The sequence below is a fragment of the Dipteris shenzhenensis genome, chromosome 9 (genome assembly GCF_047967505.1).
Source record: "Dipteris shenzhenensis isolate YYH24624 ecotype China chromosome 9, Dip_SZ_1.0, whole genome shotgun sequence".
Lineage (NCBI taxonomy): Eukaryota > Viridiplantae > Streptophyta > Polypodiopsida > Gleicheniales > Dipteridaceae > Dipteris > Dipteris shenzhenensis.
In genome coordinates, this window is record NC_141604.1 from 56,261,366 (window position 1) to 56,279,760 (window position 18,395).

Genomic DNA, 18,395 nt, shown 5'->3' on the forward strand with positions numbered 1-18,395 from the left:
GACAATGCCAAAACAAGTGAGGCACAGTCTCCAAAGAAGCATAACATATATGGCAAAGTGCAGGAGCAATGTGTCGATGAGCTAATAGCTGTCCAGATGGAAACACTCCCAAAAGTTGCTGTACTCTTTTCCTCCACCACTTAGCTTGGCGATGCATTTGCCAAACAGAATCTCTCTGAAACCCAAGGTTGAGGCAAAACGATTTTATACAATGCAGGTACAGTAATCTGAGATAGCCTCAAAGGACTAGAAGAGGACCCTGGAGAAGTCAAAGTCCAATCTTCCAGCCGAGATCTTGGAGTTCCAAAGGAGGAATCGGAACAAAAGGTGAAAGCATAGAAGTAATTTGTTGCCACAAAGGACGATAATGAGAGCCCAATCCATATGTAGTGGCTGCTAGAGAAAAGGGGAGCATAGTACCAGCATCATCTATAACATCAGGAATTGAGGTGGTGCCTTTAAACGAGACAAGGTAGGAACGTCGAGGTTCCTATAAAGCCAAGGGAGGCTGAAAGACTTTCAACCAGTCAATGCTTTCAGCTCTCAAAGAATTCCCAAGCAAAGATTGCCGTCCATTCCATTCCAGATGAGAAAGAACATGCTTGCAGTCAAGAAGCAAGCGGGAGACAAAAGGGTAGCCAGGCAAAGTGCCATCAGTGCAGCCAAAAAAGAAATCCCAGTGATCGAGTTGCCAATGACCAAACATAGAAGATAAGGCAAGCAAAACAAAGGTGACCATAAGAGCATCTTTGGAGAAGAAATATGAGGAGATGCTAAAGACAATAAGAGGTGGAGGAAGAACACATTTAAAGCTATAGGGGGATAGAAAAGATGAAGGATGAGGAAATTGAGAAAGCCATTAAAATGAGTGAAGATGCACAAAGTGAAGGCGTAGAGAGTGTGGAATGTATAGATGTTTTGTTTAACCATCATGGACATCTATCACATTCATCTTTATAAAGATCAATGTTTTTCTCAATTATGTCTTAACAAATGGTGACATTATTCCAAAGCATCGATGCCCACTCTTTACTTACTTTTTGTCATTAGTTTCCCAAGTAAGTAGAGCCCATTAAGTTATTCTTAGCGTAGTTGTATCATTAACTAGGTAACTCTACCATACACAATAACAAAATTATTCCAAAACCAATATATGTTGGCCAAATCTTCAACTTATAGATGAGGTTAGTGATGGCTAGGACACTAAGTACTATCTTTTGGCCTAAAACATACAAAACTATGTACCCTTGCAAGTTGGAATGCTTTAATAGTCAATAATCCTGATATATCCAAGTGATTAGCCACACAATAACAATCTTGAAAACTTTTTGATGACATCATTTCACACAAACCTTGGGAGTGATACGAAACCATATGCAATCAAAAGCTAAACCTTTTGTAATCATCAAGAATATTTTATTTCCACATGGAAAGTTTAAATAGTTTGTAAACATGTGAAACGATACATTTTCACATGAAGCACATAAAATTATAGCTAGGCTACAAATGGTAAAGACATGACATCATTAAAATCATCCCTTTACAAAGTGCAAACTAGTCAAAAGATATAGTGACATGACAAGTTTGATGTTATTTAGAGCAAGCATTATTAAGGATGTAATGTAACAATGACAATGCTCTAATAGCCCTATGTAGATATAAGATAATTCCTAGTGTGTGGGAATACGCTAGCAATTCCAGTGCAACAACTAGCCCTAGCATCCAAAACTATAATTATTTCTTATGATGCTTACTACTACCTTTAAAAGGCTTTCACATTTCAACAAAACTAGTGATCAATGGTTCTATTCTTTCATGGAAGAAAGTAAGTACACCATTATTTTAGAAAGGAAGAGTCTAGAAGATATTTGCCAAAAGTTAAAGGGACAGAGGAAAAAAGTGAGAGACACAAAGCAAATGTGATGTATGACCTTGATCATTATGGGCATTTAAGCATTATAGGATTATCCAGGGTAGAATTCGATCGCTTTTTCAAAATTCTCGGTCACAAAATTAAGGTTTAAGCTAATTGTTGAGTCCATAAACAAGGGAATTTATACATGCTATTAGATAGGCTTTGTTATGTGCTCCTTTCTTTTAGGCTAACCACCCTTTAAATAAAGTTATGGGAGTGTTATCTCTCTTTCTTAAAAACAACAAAACATCAAGGTAGATGTAAAATATCCCATTCCCCAAAAGAGTTCCAATTGGGGCATTCATCCATAGTTTTTGGAGTGACGTTTGACTCAATGGATACTTGAAGGAGGCCATAATTGCTTTTCCCAGATCCCGAGAGTATTCACCTAACCATGGGAGCTTAATGTTGGCTTCAAGCTGTGACAGAGCCACCTCAAAGAATTGCATATGCAAGCTTCTTGCCATATGGGCCTTGTGGAGTGAGGCCTTGATTGGCTATGGAATTCAAATAGAACTCTTGCTCATGAGAAGGGTTTAATTACGAAGCTAGGTGGAGATGGAAGAAAAACTAGCTAGCTATAATGCTAGAGGAGCCATCATGAGTCCATTGGCCCTTACGTATTTAGAGTGGGCGAGGTGAGAGGGGTTGGTGCAAGGTTTAGGGCCTTTTCCCACTAGCAGTTAGGTTATGTTAGTGAGCTTAACATAACTAGTTCTGTTAAGTTAAATTTAACGTTAAAATGGAAATTACATTCCCATTGGTAACCCATTATGTTATGCACTAAGTGGTCTTAAATAAAACTTTCGGGGTATTTTTTATACAAAATGGTTTATCTCATCGATCTAAAGTGAATTTTTTAAAGTTAAGGTCACAATGGATTCTTCTTTTCAAGCCCTTTCAAACGAGTACTTGTGTTGTATAGTTTCGAGTTGATCTTAACCATGAAATTTTCTTAACAAGAATATTTATTCAAGTGTCATCCCCACTGCCTCACCCTTAAGTTAACCACCATTAGATTTTCATGTTCCAACTTCTTTCTCTTTTTAAAAGTCCTTAAAGTACCTATTTTGAAGGGGTTAAATTTACAAATATTTTTAACGGGCAGTTAGAAGATTTATTCTAACTACATTCAAACAAGGTGGGGATCCCACTATGGCCCTGCCTTTTGGAGTGTCATTATAAGTCCAAGTGTAAGTAGCTCAATAAATATTTCGAATAACTTGTGAAGAGAAACGATACGTGTAAATTGGAAGGAAAGGTAAAGAGAAAAAGCAAGTGAAGGTAAAGGAATATAAGGAAAGGTAGACGAGTGAAAGAGAGGAGAGAAAAGAGGTGAAAAGGTGTATGTGTGTTTGTGTGTGGTGTTGGATAAGCCATTAAACAAAAGTGGAGACATGCTTATTTTGGAAAGAGTAATATAAATGTGGTGTCATACAAGAGGCAAAAGAGAGTCTCCATCTTTAAAGAGAAACACCTAACAAAAGACAAAAGCTTTAGGATAAAAGACAAAAAAAGTTAGGACCTCCACAAGAAACAAAAACCTTAAACCCTAAACACATAAAAAGCCCTTAAACTTCTACTAACCCACCTTTAAGCCTCATACTAACCATAATTTGCAAGGTCAAATAGACTAAATGAACTAACTTCAAAACTATGGCCCTTGATTAGCAACTCACTAACCATCATCCCTTAGGACCCTTGCGGGCCAAAAATACTGCTAAGAGCCTTAACTAGTGCTCCTCAAAATGAAAAAGAAGACACGTACAGAACTAGTACCATCTCCATCTCACCATCTCCATATCCAGAGTCCAGCCCAGGAGCTACCTAGCTCCTCTCATGGCTTCTTCCCGTGGCTCCCGATCCCCCCTTCGCTCCCCCCCCGAGCCTGTCGACAAGGATCGCATCTCCCGCACCTCCCTCCTTCTCTGGCACACCCGTCAAGACGACGTCTCTGCTGTCGACCGCCTCCTCCACGAAGATCCCCAGCTCGTCTCCGCCTCCGACTACGACAACCGTACTGCGCTCCACGTCGCTGCCTTCTTCAACCGGCCTAAGGTCGCCCAACTCCTCCTACGCCACAATGCGCCCGTCAACGCTCAGGATCGGTGGGGGAACTCGGTAGCGCCCGCTTCTGTCCATGGTGTCCCTCTCATGGCTGATCTGATTGTCTTGGGTAGTACGCATCCCGAAATTTGCGAATAAGTTGAAATCGTGGGGCATTCCAGTTCTACATTTCGCGATCGGTTTTCACCGGGAGCTTCGCACATTTATTTTTAAGCAGGAGAGTAATAAATGTCGCCTAGGTAGTCTGATCACAACTGCGCTATAAAAAGATGTCGGAGGTCAGGGTATAGGAATCATCACATAAAATGCTCCGATTGAGATATCCTACCTACAGGGAGAAATCAATTATGTCACGGTGAGCAAAAATTCGTCCTCTATCACAGAGCATAATTACTCAAGCTCTTATCCTAGAGGCTGTCATTTGTTGTCCGCAATAGCTTCTCGAAACTGTTCTGCTACTGTTTGATAACGACAAACTTTCTCGAGAAAGATCCGTCTTCCCGTGAGCTCAGGGCAGCTTAATTTTCTGTCTCAGGAAAAATTATATGCGCAGCCTCTTTTTTGCTCGTTATAAATACTGCCCAGGCTGCTCAAATTTTTTGGAGCCTTCTCCTTCAACTCATGGTGGCTGCCTTGAAAACTCCACTAGATAAAAGTCATTATAGTCTCGAACTTTAGAGGACGGGCAAAACTGGCCCGTAGCAGAAACTCAGTATGAATTTTTTTGTATGAATGGTGCAATATACGTGTAGTTTTAAATCTCACGATGCATCGTTGGGAGTAGCTATTGTTATGCTCTAGCCGAGATAGCATGACCCGTAGCAGAAACTCAGTATGAATTTTTTTGTATGAATGGTGCAATATACGTGTAGTTTTAAATCTCACGATGCATCGTTGGGAGTAGCCGAGATAGCATGACCTCGGATAGATCGGTGGGCATTTTCTCTTAGATGACCAACTTTTGTAATAGTTAATGTGTGTAATTGAAATGGTCAAGAGAAGTAACTGCCAAGGTCCCAGGTGAGGGTGGAATGGCATTTGACTAGGTAGTTCTGAGTGCTAAGGCCTAGGTGCACCTAAATGTGCAATAATGCCAAGGGGCAAGTGGTTTTTAATGTGCCCCAAGAGAGGGGTAAAAAGGTGCACCAAGTGGAGAGGCTATAATGATGACATTTGGCAAGGAGAACTATCTAGGGAAATGAGGGTCTCATGGATAAGTATGAAAGAAATAACGAACAGATTTGACGATCTGCGATCTATGAGAATTGGCTGGGTGGAACAACAATAATGCCATCGCCCGTGAGCTGAGCTAATGTAGAAACAGAAAATTAGGCTAAAGAAAGTAGGGTATTAAAGTTGGTATCAGAGCTCAAGGTAAGGGTAGCGACGTGAGCGTCAAGCAGATCGACGCGGGTCTATACAAACAGATCGATGGAAGCCCGTGAGGCGTTGACGAAGAGAAAAGCATCGATGGCGTTCCGGATTGTCAACGTGAAAGGCTAGTGGAGGTCCCGTAACGCGCTGAAATGCGATTGGCCTATGAATCGTGGGCACTGGACTATTGCGATGGAGGTCGTCAAGGTTGACGATGTTTTCCCAAGCGGAGCTTGAGCGCAGGGGACGTAGTGCAGGTGGGCTACCGTGGCTTATGAAGCATTTAAATTAACGTAGCGGTTCGGCAGTCGACGGGAAAGAAAACCAGACGGGTTTTCTAAATTGAGATTGGAGCGCAGTTGGACGAGGATCGACGGAGAAGGGAGGCACGTGAAAATCTTGTTAGCGCAGGGTGGCTGTAGGTGGACTCGCAAACCGTGAGCTCGTTGTTGGAGCCTAGCTGCATCTAAGAGCCGAGTTGAGTCGCACCTACGAATAGCTGGAGCATAACATTAGTCAACAAGCCTGCTAGCAAAAATGGAGTACGTTGTGAACGATTGACGCTGAGCAGCCGGGATCGTTGCGAACATCCTTCGAAGACAACCAGGGAGCATCTTTTCTTTTATATATACATATATTTCAGGTTTTCACTTTGCAGTAGTTATTCCTGTACAAAAAGGGGTTTGGAAGTGCTATACTTTTGGAGTTTTCCCGTGAGAAAAAAAAACCATCTTCCATTGTGAAACTATGGAGGCAGAAGGCCAGAATTCTAGGGTGAATCTTAGTGAGTCTAGAGTGCAGTCTACACAACAGATGTCACATCATGCAGCACCTACTCTGATTGGTAGGATTTCGATATTAGAAGATGCTTTACAACAGATTATGAACCAGCAGCTTCAAGTGAATGCTGGTCAAAATGAGATCAGGGAGATGGTGCAAGCCTTGTCGGCTAGACCGTCTAGAATTGATAAGGGCAAAGCTCCAGCAGAGCCAGAGCCCAGTATACATTCCTTAGAGCGCGCAAGGGTCAAAGTGCCTAATATCGCTAATTATAGATCGGAGAAGTACGCTGGTCGGATGACCGAGCGCAGCTCTGATGTGATCGAGGTTTGGTTACACAAGTGGGAAGAAGCCTTCGCCATTTGTGAAATTAGATCCGATCTAAAGAAAATCCACGAGGCCACCCACCTGTTTATTGAGGCAGCGGACAGATGGTGGATAAAGCAACAGAAGGATCAAGTTGCTCCAACCACCTGGGAAGGGTTTAAAGCTGAATTCAAGAAACACTTTCTTCCACCTGATGAAGAATCCCGAGCTTGGGATGCTTATAGAAATCTTCGTCAGAGGAGTCTGTCAGTGGCAGAGTACACTGACAAATTCAGGAAATGTGTAATGAAAATAACAGACCCTCTCCCTATGTCGGTTCAGTTAAAGGACTATATTTATGGACTGAACGACAAGATCAAAATGGAAGTTTGGGCTAAATATGTGACTACATTAGATGAATCTATTGCAGTAGCCCTGAACTATGAGGATGCCAGAGGCAGATCTGATGGATTTGTGCAGGCAGGGACTCAGTATGAGCACCCGAGAAAAGGGGGATTTCAGAGGAAATGGATTTCAAAGACAAGTGTCTCGCAGCCAAGTGGCCAAACCAAGCAGGTGAAGCCGGTTGAGGGACCAGTAAAAACAAGTACCACCGTTGGGGTGAAAAGGAAAATAACACCAATGGCAGCCCGGGCTTGGTCAAAGTCCTCGTTGACCCCTGAACAAAAAGAGAAAGCTAGGAAAGAAGGATTGTGCTTCGGCTGCCTTCAGCGACATCAGTGGAAGGATTGTCCACTGAATAAAGACCGTCGCACGGCTAATATGATAATATCTGAATGCGACGTAGAAATGCAGGAGAGTCCCAATGCGGAACATATGCAGATGCAACTGGCGGGACCTTCTCAGAGGTTAGTACCTTGTTTATTATGTGTATCTGTTGCTAAGTTAGTGACGAGTGCACCTGATAACATCCTATCTAAGCCCGCAGCAACGGGGTATACAGCCTTCAATGATACGGAGTTAATTAAAATGAAAGGGCAAGTGGCCAGTCATGATGTCATTGTGTTGTTTGACTCGGCGTCAACTCACAATGTGATTAACTCCAAGCTCGTGAAGAGGCTGAAATTAAAGACAAGTCCATCTGACTATGCGTATACAGTCAGGATGGCAGATGGAAGTTCAACTGAAGTATGGGACCAAAGGGTTACCCAGTTGGAGCTTCGGATTCAGGACTATGCTGAGAAGCTTGATTTTGAAATGACCAAGCTTGCTCATGCAGATATAGCCCTGGGTATGGCGTGGCATTCTAGAAAGAATCCAGCCATTGATTGGAAAAAGCACGTATATCAATTCAAGATGAATGATGTGCTTTATGTCTTGCGAGGTGGAAAAGATATACCTCAGGGACCGTTGGTTTCCATGATGGAAATCAGAAAAGCTCAAGTAGAGTTTTTATTCCTTTGCACAGATCGGTAAAGCCGGTTGGTGATTCTTCGGCTAGCACTGATGTTGCGCAAAGTGGTGAGATGGCCAAGCTGGCTAATCTTATAACAGAGGAGTTCTCTGAATGTTTTAGGGATGAACTACCTTATGGGTTACCTCCAGAGCGGAAAGTTCAACATAAGATTGAACTGATCCCGGGGGCAGAACCTGTAAATAGATCTCCCTATAGAATGAGTTTTGCTAAAGAGGCGGAGGTGCGTAGACAACTGGAAGAATACCTCAAGTTGGGGCAGATTCAACCAAGTTTCTCACCTTTTGCTTCGCCAATGATATTAAAGAAGAAAAAGGATGATACGTTTCGCCTCTGTATAGATTACAGAGCATTGAATAATATCACTGTTAAGCACAGGTATCCGATGGCTCGGATTGATGATTTGCTAGATGCATTACATGGAGCCGTGATTTTTAGCAAGATAGATCTTAAGTGTGGCTATCATCAAATCCGGATTAGAGCCGAGGATGTGCACAAAACCGCTTTCAGAAGCAGGTTTGGTCATTATGAGTTTTTGGTAATGCCCTTCGGACTTACCAATGCTCCAGCGACCTTCGTCATGCTTATGAACGATTTGCTACGTCCGTATATCGGAAAGTTCGTAGTACATTTTATTGACGATATCCTGATATTCAGTAAAAGTGTTACTGAGCATCGTGAACACTTAAGGATAGTGTTCAGTACTTTGAGGAAAGCCAGTCTTTATGTGAATAAGAAGAAAACTATACTGTGTATGGTTAGGCTTGAATATTTAGGGTTCATAATTACTCCACAGGGGGTAGAAATGGATCCGAAGAAAGTGGCTGCGATACTAACTTGGCCAATTCCTTAGAGTCTGACCGCGTTGCGATCATTCTTGGGATTTGTCCAGTTTTATAGAAGGCATATCAAAGGATATTCCGGAATAGTATCGCCATTGACTGATCTGACCTTAGATAAAGTACCTTTTATTTGGGGGCAGAATCAACAAGAAAGTTTTAACACCATAAAACAAGCTGTGGTCTCAGGACCGGTGTTAAAAATAGTTGATCCCCAGAAACCGTTGTTCCTAGAAACCGATGCAAGTGGCATTGCGGTAGGAGCAATTCTCCTTCAAGAGGGAAGGCCAGTAGCCTTTGAAAGCAAGAAGCTTTCTCCCTCTCAAAGGAATTGGCCAACTCATGAATTAGAGTTGTATGCTGTTATCCATGCTTTGAAAACATGGAGGCATTATTTGTATGGTTCAGAGTTTTATGGGGATGTGGATCATGATACTCTGAAACATTTTTGTAAACAGCCTGACTTGAGGGGCCGCCAAGCTAGGTGGTGTTTTTCGTGTCAGGTAAGCAAGGCCGAGCGGGTGAAGCCACCCGGACTTTTACAGTCCTTGGAAATACCACTAAGTAAGTGGGAGTGCATTTCCATGGACTTTATTGTAGGGCTACCTGCAACACAAGGAGGATATAATTCTATCCTTGTGGTGGTTGATCGTCTAACCAAGATGGCTTACTTCATTCCGACTAGAGAGTCTGTTAGTGCCCCGCAAGTGGCGGATTTGTTCATTAGACATATATTTCGTCTGCATGGATTGCCTAGATCCATAGTGTCAGACAGAGATGTCAGATTTACCGGTCATTTTTGGACAGCGGTATTTGAGACACTAAGGACTGAGTTGGGAATGAGTAGTGGGGATCATCCTGAGACGGATGGTCAGACGGAGAGAGTCAACCAGACTTTAGAGGATATGCTGAGGGCATATGTGTCATTGAGGCAACATACGTGGGACAAGTGGTTGCCATTATTGGAGTTTGCCTACAATGATAGAAAACATTCCTCTACCGGGTTCAGTCTGTTTGAACTGAACTATGGTTATAGACTAGCAAATCCAACTATAGTTGGAGTATCTCAGAAAGTGCCTAGTGCCGCGAACTTTGTAGTTCAGATGCGGGAGATGCTAGCACTTGCGAGAGCTAATATCCGACAGGCTATGGATAGGGCCAAGGTATATGCGGATGAAAATCGGTCTATAAGAGTATTTAAAGAAGGAGAAAAAGTTTTTCTCAGAGTTCCTTCGCACTCGAAGTCGTTGACTTCAGGAGAATGTGCTAAGTTATCACCTCGATACTGTGGGCCGTGGTTAATTCTAAAGAGAATAGGCAGTGTAGCCTATAAATTAGAATTGCCACAGGGGTGTAAGGTGCACCCGGTTTTTCATGTTTCGCGCCTAAGTGACTCACTAATCGAAGGTGTGGTTTTGTTTCAGGAGATAGAGGATATTGCAAGGCGCCAGCCAACAAGAATCCTGGACCGAGGAACAATGCAGATACGAAATCGGAAGATACCCACGGTGTTGGTTGCATGGCATGGTCAGCCTCTATCGGAAGCTACCTGGGAATCCGTATACCAGTTACGGAGAGCGTTCCCAGATTTCATCATCGAGGACGTTGATGCTTGAAGAGGGAAGGAATGTTATGCTCTAGCCGAGATAGCATGACCTCGGATAGATCGGTGGGCATTTTCTCTTAGATGACCAACTTTTGTAATAGTTAATGTGCATAATTGAAATGGTCAAGAGAAGTAACTGCCAAGGTCCTAGGTGAGGGTGGAATGGCATTTGACTAGGTAGTTCTGAGTGCCAAGGCCTAGGTGCACCTAAATGTGCAATAATGCCAAGGGGCAAGTGGTTTTTAATGTGCCCCAAGAGAGGGGTAAAAAGGTGCACCAAGTGGAGAGGCTATAATGATGACATTTGGCAAGGAGAACTATCTAGGGAAATGAGGGTCTCATGGATAAGTATGAAAGAAATAATGAATAGATTTGACGATCTGCGATCTATGAGAATTGGCTGGGTGGAACAACAATAATGCCATCGCCCGTGAGCTGAGCTAATGTAGAAACAGAAAATCAGGCTAAAGAAAGTAGGGTATTACAGCTATTGACATCCCACTAACATCATGAGGGACTATCACAAGGTGTAGACCCGCATGACATTCTTGTACTTCTAATCCTACCATCCCACAGAGGCAACATCAAGAGCCAAAGGACCGCTGCAGTTGGTTCATTTTGACATATGCGGACCCATACTCCATTTGGGTCTCAATCATCTTCAAATAAAACACCCTCAATGACAGGGATTTCCTTAAAGTTGCTGGCAATTATGGAAAAAATTGGAACTTATGTGGAAGGTATGACCTGAAATCAAGAGGGAGTTTGGGCTCACCAACCAGGACCAGCCACTAATGATGAGCAGAATTGATCTCTGGACTAGTAATGCTCAGTGGAAGGGAGCACTTGCCTTGTCTCCAGAAAAAGAATTCAGCTGGGTGTGTGCTCCTCATTTCTTCCTCGTTACCACTACCAAGTCTGACATTTTAGGAAGTTTGTAGGGTCTTGAATGCCAGATTAAAAAGGGTAGACAGTAAGCACTGCTGGAAAACCAGATTTTAAAAGGTTTGGGCCAAATCCATACCAAAGAAAATGCCTGCTCTTCTGTGGCTGATATTACATAAAGCCATTTGGACAAGCTGCAAGGGAGAGAGAATACGCAAAGGGGATGGAACAAGGAGGATGTCTTTTACTTATTTGTTGCCTATCCACCTCCCAAGAATTTCTAGAAATTTGTGCAAATTCAGTTAGGGGACCCCAGAAACTGCAAGGCTGGGATGTTGCAAACATAAAACAGGAGCACAGGGTTCAAGTCAAGGCCCAAACTATCTGGTGCATCTGGATAGCTAGGAATAACCTTCAGCTTAATAATGTTCTTGTTAACACTCAAGAGATTTTTCTGTCATGGTTTACAGGAACAAGAAAGAAGTCTTGAATCAACCAAACCCATGGTCCATAGAGCTCAAATGTTGTTTCCCTTTTTTGTAATAGCAAGGCATTTTAGCTGTATTTCAAATGGTTTAGCTATCTTTCAAATTGTTAAGAGTTTCCCCCATGAGAGGTTGAGGCTGCTATGAACTTCATTGTAAAATCTTTTACTCCCAATATATAGAAAATATCTTAAGGATTCTTGATCATAATCACTAGGAAAAGAACCCAAATGTCCAAGATCAGGAAGTAATCTGTCAAGCCATATAGCTTCACATGCTGATGCAACAATGGCATTGCCATATTCGATGCCTGTGTTGGAAATCGAGAATAGAATCACTCACACCTTACACTCCCGATCTAGCTCATACAACATTTAAAGAGACGGAGAGAGAGATAGCAAAACTCAGATATATTCCTCCACAATAGTGGGCAGACAAAAGCTCAAGAGATGAGCGTATACAACAGCCAACAGATGCTGAGCCTACTCCTCTCGCTGCGCGCTTGCTTGTGCAATGCTTGTCTGTGCAGGTGATAAGAAAAGTGTGGGGGGGGAGGGGGTTTATATAGGAGGGCAGCCAGCCCCTAGAACTGGCCGACTTTTCCAGTCGGTTCATTCTGTAGAAACCGACCCCCAGAAGGGCTTAGATGGCTGCCTTCTGGTCGGTTTTTTGGGCCAACCTTTGGCCTATATAAGGCCCCATATGCAGGGCCTTTTGGGCTGCTGCTGGTTGCTGCTGATGTGCTGTAGATGCCTCCGCATAGGCCTGGCGCAATCCTCCATGCAGCCATGTACCCTCAGCCCTTTTCCCCTACAGTCTCCTACCCCCTTGTCCCCTCCAATTGGGGGCTCACAAGTGGGGCAGTGACATTTCTAACACCCCCTCTCAATGACACAAGTGTGGGCCGATCCCCATGCGTCGAATGAGGTGTTCCATCTGCTCCCTGGGAAGCGCCTTCGTGAAGACATTTGAGATGTTGTCGTTGGTCAGGCAGTACATCAACTCTATGACTTCGTCGTCGATGAGTTCTCGAACAAAGTGGTAGTGGACCTCGATGTGCTTTGTCCGTGCGTGAAACACGGGGTTGTTGGTGATTGCTATGCAACTTTGGTTGTCGCACATAACCACCGTCGCATCTTCTTGGGCCACATTCATGTCCTCCAAGATCCACCTGAGCCACAATGCTTCGCATGCTGCTGTATAAGCAGCCTTGTACTCAATCTCTGTAGATGAAAGGGCGACAGTAGGTTGTTTCTTACTCAGCCATGACACAGCTCCTGATGAGAGTAAGAAACAATATCCAGAGGTTGATCTCCGGGTATCAATATCACCTACCCAATCACTATTGCGTATAAGTGATGCCGTAGGTGTAGGTACCCTTCAAGTACCGTAGCACCCTCTTTCCTGCGTTCCAATGGGCCTTCTTGGGTGTGGCGGAGAACTGACAGAGCAATCCAACTGCGTAGGAAATATCCGGTTGGGTATTGATGATGTAAAGCAAACTCCCCACCAAGCATCGATACAGTGATGAATCAACCGGCTGAGATGGATCAGGCGCACTCAGTTTCAGACCAGTTTCCATGGGAGTCACTGCTGCTTTGCAATTTTCCATCTGAAAACGTTTGAGCAGTTCCCTGCAATATTTCTCATGTGAAATAAAGATAGTGACATCACATGTACCGCTGCCATCCTAAGAAGAGAAGTGAAAACCAGGTGAAGTATGCCTAAGTCAGTCATCTCATGAGAAGTCTCTTGACCTGAGCAATCTTCTTCGTATGATCCCTTGTAATGATGCGGTCATCCACATATAGAATCCATACCAGCCGCAAATCCCCCTTTGTGTCGAGATAAAGATTTGCCTCTGATGGACTCCATTGAAACCTGATCTTTTGAAAGAAAACATCTATCCGCGGGTACCAAGCTTTGGGGGCTTGTTTCAGTCCGAATAAGGCCTTCTTCAGTTTGCCGACTTTTGATGGGGATCCTGGAATCTGAAATCTTGGTGGCTGTGTCACATATACCTCCTCCTCCAGGGTACCATTCAAAAATGCAGACTTGACGTCCATAGGCCAACTATGATGAGTAGCCAAGGCAATGACTGTCCGAATAGCCACCATACTAGTTGTGGGGGCGAAGGTCTCATCGAAGTCAAGCCTCCTGACTGTGCATAGCCTTTTACCACCAATCTTGCTTTGTACTTGTCCAAGCTCCTATCTAACTTGAACTTAAGCTTGTAGACCCATTTAGTCCCAATGACCTTCCGCTTGATTGGTTTGGGCACTAAGTCCCAGGTGTCATTTTTCAAAATGGCATCCATCTCTGCTTGCATGGCTTCTTGCCATTCTGGAATATCCTTTCCTTCTTGGAAGGAACGGGGCTCTGCAAGTTGAGCCACTAAAGCAAAGTTCATGGAGGGAGTCTTCATGTTGCGTTGAGATCGCCGCACTCCGGAACTGCTCTCGGGAATGTCCGTGACCCGTGAGTCTGCTAAAGTCTTCAAATACCATTGAGGTAGCTTCTTCTTTGATGGAGGTGCCTTTGATGGAGTAGTCTTGGGAGCTGGCTTTGGATTGGCATGCTCCTCCTCCTCCTCCTCCTCCTCCTCCTCCTCCTCCTCGGGGTCTTCAGTTGTCTCCACCTCTTGGATGGTGACCTTGGGTGGGTGTAATGCTGGAAGTTCAGGAACCTCTTTTGCAAGCTGTGGCTCGATGTCCTATTTTCTAATGTTAATGAGGTTGCTCTTGTCCCCTCAGATAATCATGTGAAGGAGCTTCCATGGAATCGGGATGCGTACCTTTCATGGTTTTGAACCACTCCTTCTTGTTGGACATATGCTTTGAAGCTCCACTGCCCACATACCAACCTGCCTCTCCTTCACTAACTGCATAAGCGGAGTAGTACTCAGTGATGATAAAGAGAGCGCTGGTTGTGACGTTTGCCGATTCGGTCTTTGGCTCCTCCTTGGACTTGGACGACTCCTTCTTCTTGAGATTTGCCTTCTTCTTGCTGCACTCTTTAGCAGAATGACCAAGCTTCTCACAGTAGAAGCACTTCATCTGCCTCTTTTTCTTTGCATCCTCGGTCTTGTTGTTGTTCTTGGAGTCTTTGAACTTACCCTTGCCGGCCTTGTCCCTTCCCACGAGAGCCTTCTCGTCCGATTGAGTAAATAGCTTTTCCCGAGCCTCTTCCTGCAATAGTAAAGGGCCAACCTCCTCGAAGGTGAGAGGCTTGGTCCTCTGTCTTGTAGTGACCGTAGTCACGAAACTCTTGAAACTGCGAGGTAGCTTGTGTAATGTCAGCAATGCTAAATGACTTGAGTCTACCTTTTGACCAACTGCCGTGAGCTGGTCCCTTACCACCTTGACTTTTGTCAGATGGTCATGGACATTGTCCGCCTTATTCATGTCCAGATTGTACAGTTGATGTTGAAGCATCAAAATACGAGATGTGCTGTCTGTTTCATGCAGATCCTTCAGAATAGCCCATGCCTCTACAAACGTCTCGGCCATTTGGATGTGCGGAAGAACAGAGTCCGCCGTGGTCTCGATGATTAATGCTAGGGAGTGGGCATCTCTGTCTTCCCAATTCTCAAGCTCTTCTCCATCTACTGGAATGAGAATCTTCCCCTTGCTGTCCAGTATATCTTCTGGCTTTGCCTCGGCCCCCGTTGTCACCTTCCAGATCGGGTAGTTTGACCCATCTAGCTTCCCTGACTCTCCGAAGTTTGGGATGGTGAATGAGAGAAATCTGGAGGAGGAAGGAAGAGAAGGGGCTGAAGAGGCAATAGTAGAATCCTTGTCCTCCATCCTTGCTGTAATAACGAACAACAAACTGAAAACTGAATTTGCAATAGAGAACTTGACCACGCAGCAAACCTGAGTGTCGATTGGAGTCGCCTACTTGCTGAGGTGCTCCATTCTAGAGCTGTAAACCTCGCTGTGATACCATGTTGGAAATAGAGGATAGAATCACTCACACCTCACACTCCTGATGTAGCTCATACAACACTCAAAGAGACGGAGAGAGAGATAGCAAAACTCAGATATATTCCTCCACAATAGTGGGCAGACATAAGCTCAAGAGATGAGCGTATACAACAGCCAACAGATGCTGTCCAAGATGTCCAACAGATGCTGTCCAAGATGTAGATGAATCCAGAACATGCCAAACCCTTTTTGTAAAAACAGAATGAAAGCTCCCTCCTCTGAAAAAATATTTGACATTTCAAAGCTTGAAAAGACTTCCAAAGGGATCTCCATAGTGGGCTACTTTTGGAAATGCATGGCTTAGAATTGTATCTCTTCCACTTAGGAGCTCTTAGAGGCTTGCCTTGACCAAAGTTTCTCAATAAGAGCTGAGCGCCTATCAGGGCTGAGAACAGCCTTGAGCTGACAACTTGTAAGCAGCCTGCTAAATGCCAGTACCCCAAACCATTTTCCTCCTTGGCTTTTGTGAAAAAGTACCACTTAAACTATCATAAGGACGTGATTTTTGTATGCAAACAAACCGTGACTACTTTGGCTTTGGGGGACTAGCCTAGAGGCAGTGAAAACTCTTAAAAGTCCCTAGGAATCATTGTAAAAGTGGGGACGAGCTTTAGGTACATTAACCAAGCAAGTGGATACATGTTGAAGCAGGATGACATTCCCTCCGCCTTTCGTTCGGTTGTCCTCAACTGAAATGCTTCCTCATAAGCATCCAGGATTTCAGGACACTCCTGAAATGTAGCTCTGTCCACCCATTGGGCATCGGTGGATGGGAGCCCTATGAACTTCAAAAGGTACATCTTGCGAGTCGTGCCTCGGCGTCCCGTAGTGAAGTTATGCAGAATAATTTGCTCTGGGATCAACAAGATCTCAGTGTCCTCTACTTCAGGTGCATCGTCTAGTGTGGGCTCTTGAGGTGGTTCCCCAATGAAGGCTTTCACCAAGCTTACGTGGAAGACATCGTGGATCTTCCAATGCTCTGGAAGTCTCAATCGGACTGAGACATCATTTATTACCTATAATATCGAAAGGATAGCTTGAAGTAGATGCGCTTTTTGCCCACTTTGGTTTTTAACCGGGCTTTCTCAAATTTCAATAAGACCCATTGGCCTTCTTTCACTGCAAACGCCCTCCGTCTTTTATTTGCAGCTGCTCTTTGTTTCTCCTGTGCCTTTTGAATGGCTGCTCGAACCGTGGCATAAGCAGAGTCATAATCCTCCACGAATTGATCAGCGGCAAAGATTTTCTCTTTTGTTTGCATGAGTGGAGTTGGTAAAGATCTACCATATATAATTTCGAAAGGAGCTTTTCCAGTGGAGGAATGAATTGTGTTATTATAAGCGAACTCCACAAGAGGAAGGAATTTCTCCCAAAAGGTTTGCTGGTCATGCACATAAAATTTCAGCAAATCCAAGAGTGTACTATTCGTAACTTCATTTTGGCCATCCGTTTGAGGATGAAAAGTTGAGGAGAAACTTAGAAGCGTTTCAAAGTTCTCAAACAAAGCCTCCCAGAAGTTACTAGTGAACTTTGAGTCTCTATCTGACACTATAGACTTGGGCATGCCGTGGTGTCTAAAGATGTGTATAATAAATAAATGGGCAGCTTCAGGTGCCTTGAGATTCTTTCTGCAAGGAATGAAATGGGCTTGCTTGCTGAATCGATCTACTATCGCCCAAATCATGTCATGATTTTGATTGGTCCTGGGAATTCTTGTAATGAAGTCCATGGTGATGTGTTCCCATGGTCTCTCAGGAATGGGTAGGGGCTGAAGTAAACCCTTGGGTTTTCCTCTCTCATACTTAGCTTTTTGACATGCGAGACAAGCTGAAATGTAGGCAGCAGTGTCCTTTTTCATGTTAGGCCAGTAGAAAAAATTATCCATGGCTGAAAAAGTGGCCACAATACCCCTATGACCAGCATAGGATGGGTTATGGCTTTCCTCCATCACTTTAGATCTAAGCTGCTTTGTGATACATAGTTTGTTCTCCATGAATAAATAGCCATCCCTGATGTGGTAGGCATGATGGGTGCCTCCATCTTTCAAATGTGCCATGGCTGAGCAAAATCAGCATCTCCCTCATAGAATTCTTTGAGGGCTGTTAGCTCATCATGATAGGGAATTGAAATATGGTGAAGCCGTGGTCTACGAGAAAGGGCATCAGCCACTACATTCTCTTTTCCAGGAGTATATTGTATCTGAAAATGAAATGATTGCAAAAAGGTAGACCATTTCATATGTCTCTCTCTGATTAGAGGTTGAGTTAGAAAATATTTAAGACTTCCATGATCAGTTTTTACAAGAAAATCTATCCCTAAAAGATAATGTTTCCAAAGTTTGAGAGCATGAATTACAGCTAAGGTTCTTTTTCATAGATATCATATTGAAGTTCAGCATCTCTTAGCCGTCGGCTTTCAAAAGCCACAGCATGACCATCTTGGGTAAGAGAAGCCCCAAGGCAATCGCCACTGGCATCAGCTGCTGCTAGGAATGGTTTCCTTAAATCAGGAATGATAAGTACAGGAGCTGTAGTCAAGGCATGCTTTAGAGCATTAAAGGAGTCCTTTTCTTTTTGGGTCCATTTGAACTTCAGATTTTTCTTAGTGAGATCATGTAGAGGAGCTGCAAGTTCAGCAAAATGCCAAATAAACCTTCGGTAATATGAGCATAGGCCTAGAAAAGACCTTACCTCATGGGCATTCTTCAAGTCAGGCCA

The 18,395-nt window shown here is 43.8% G+C and overlaps 1 protein-coding gene across 1 annotated transcript in view; it reads left to right on the forward strand.

The window, feature by feature from the left end:
- The first annotated feature begins 3,684 nt into the window (after positions 1-3,684).
- The window catches only part of VIK (VH1-interacting kinase), a 99,544-nt gene continuing 84,833 nt past the window's right edge, over positions 3,685-18,395 (forward strand). Inside the window, exon 1 of the mRNA XM_087379014.1 lies at positions 3,685-4,036. Coding sequence (XP_087235140.1) covers positions 3,755-4,036 — 282 coding nt within the window. The 5' untranslated portion in view covers positions 3,685-3,754. The remainder of the gene's footprint in view (positions 4,037-18,395) is intronic.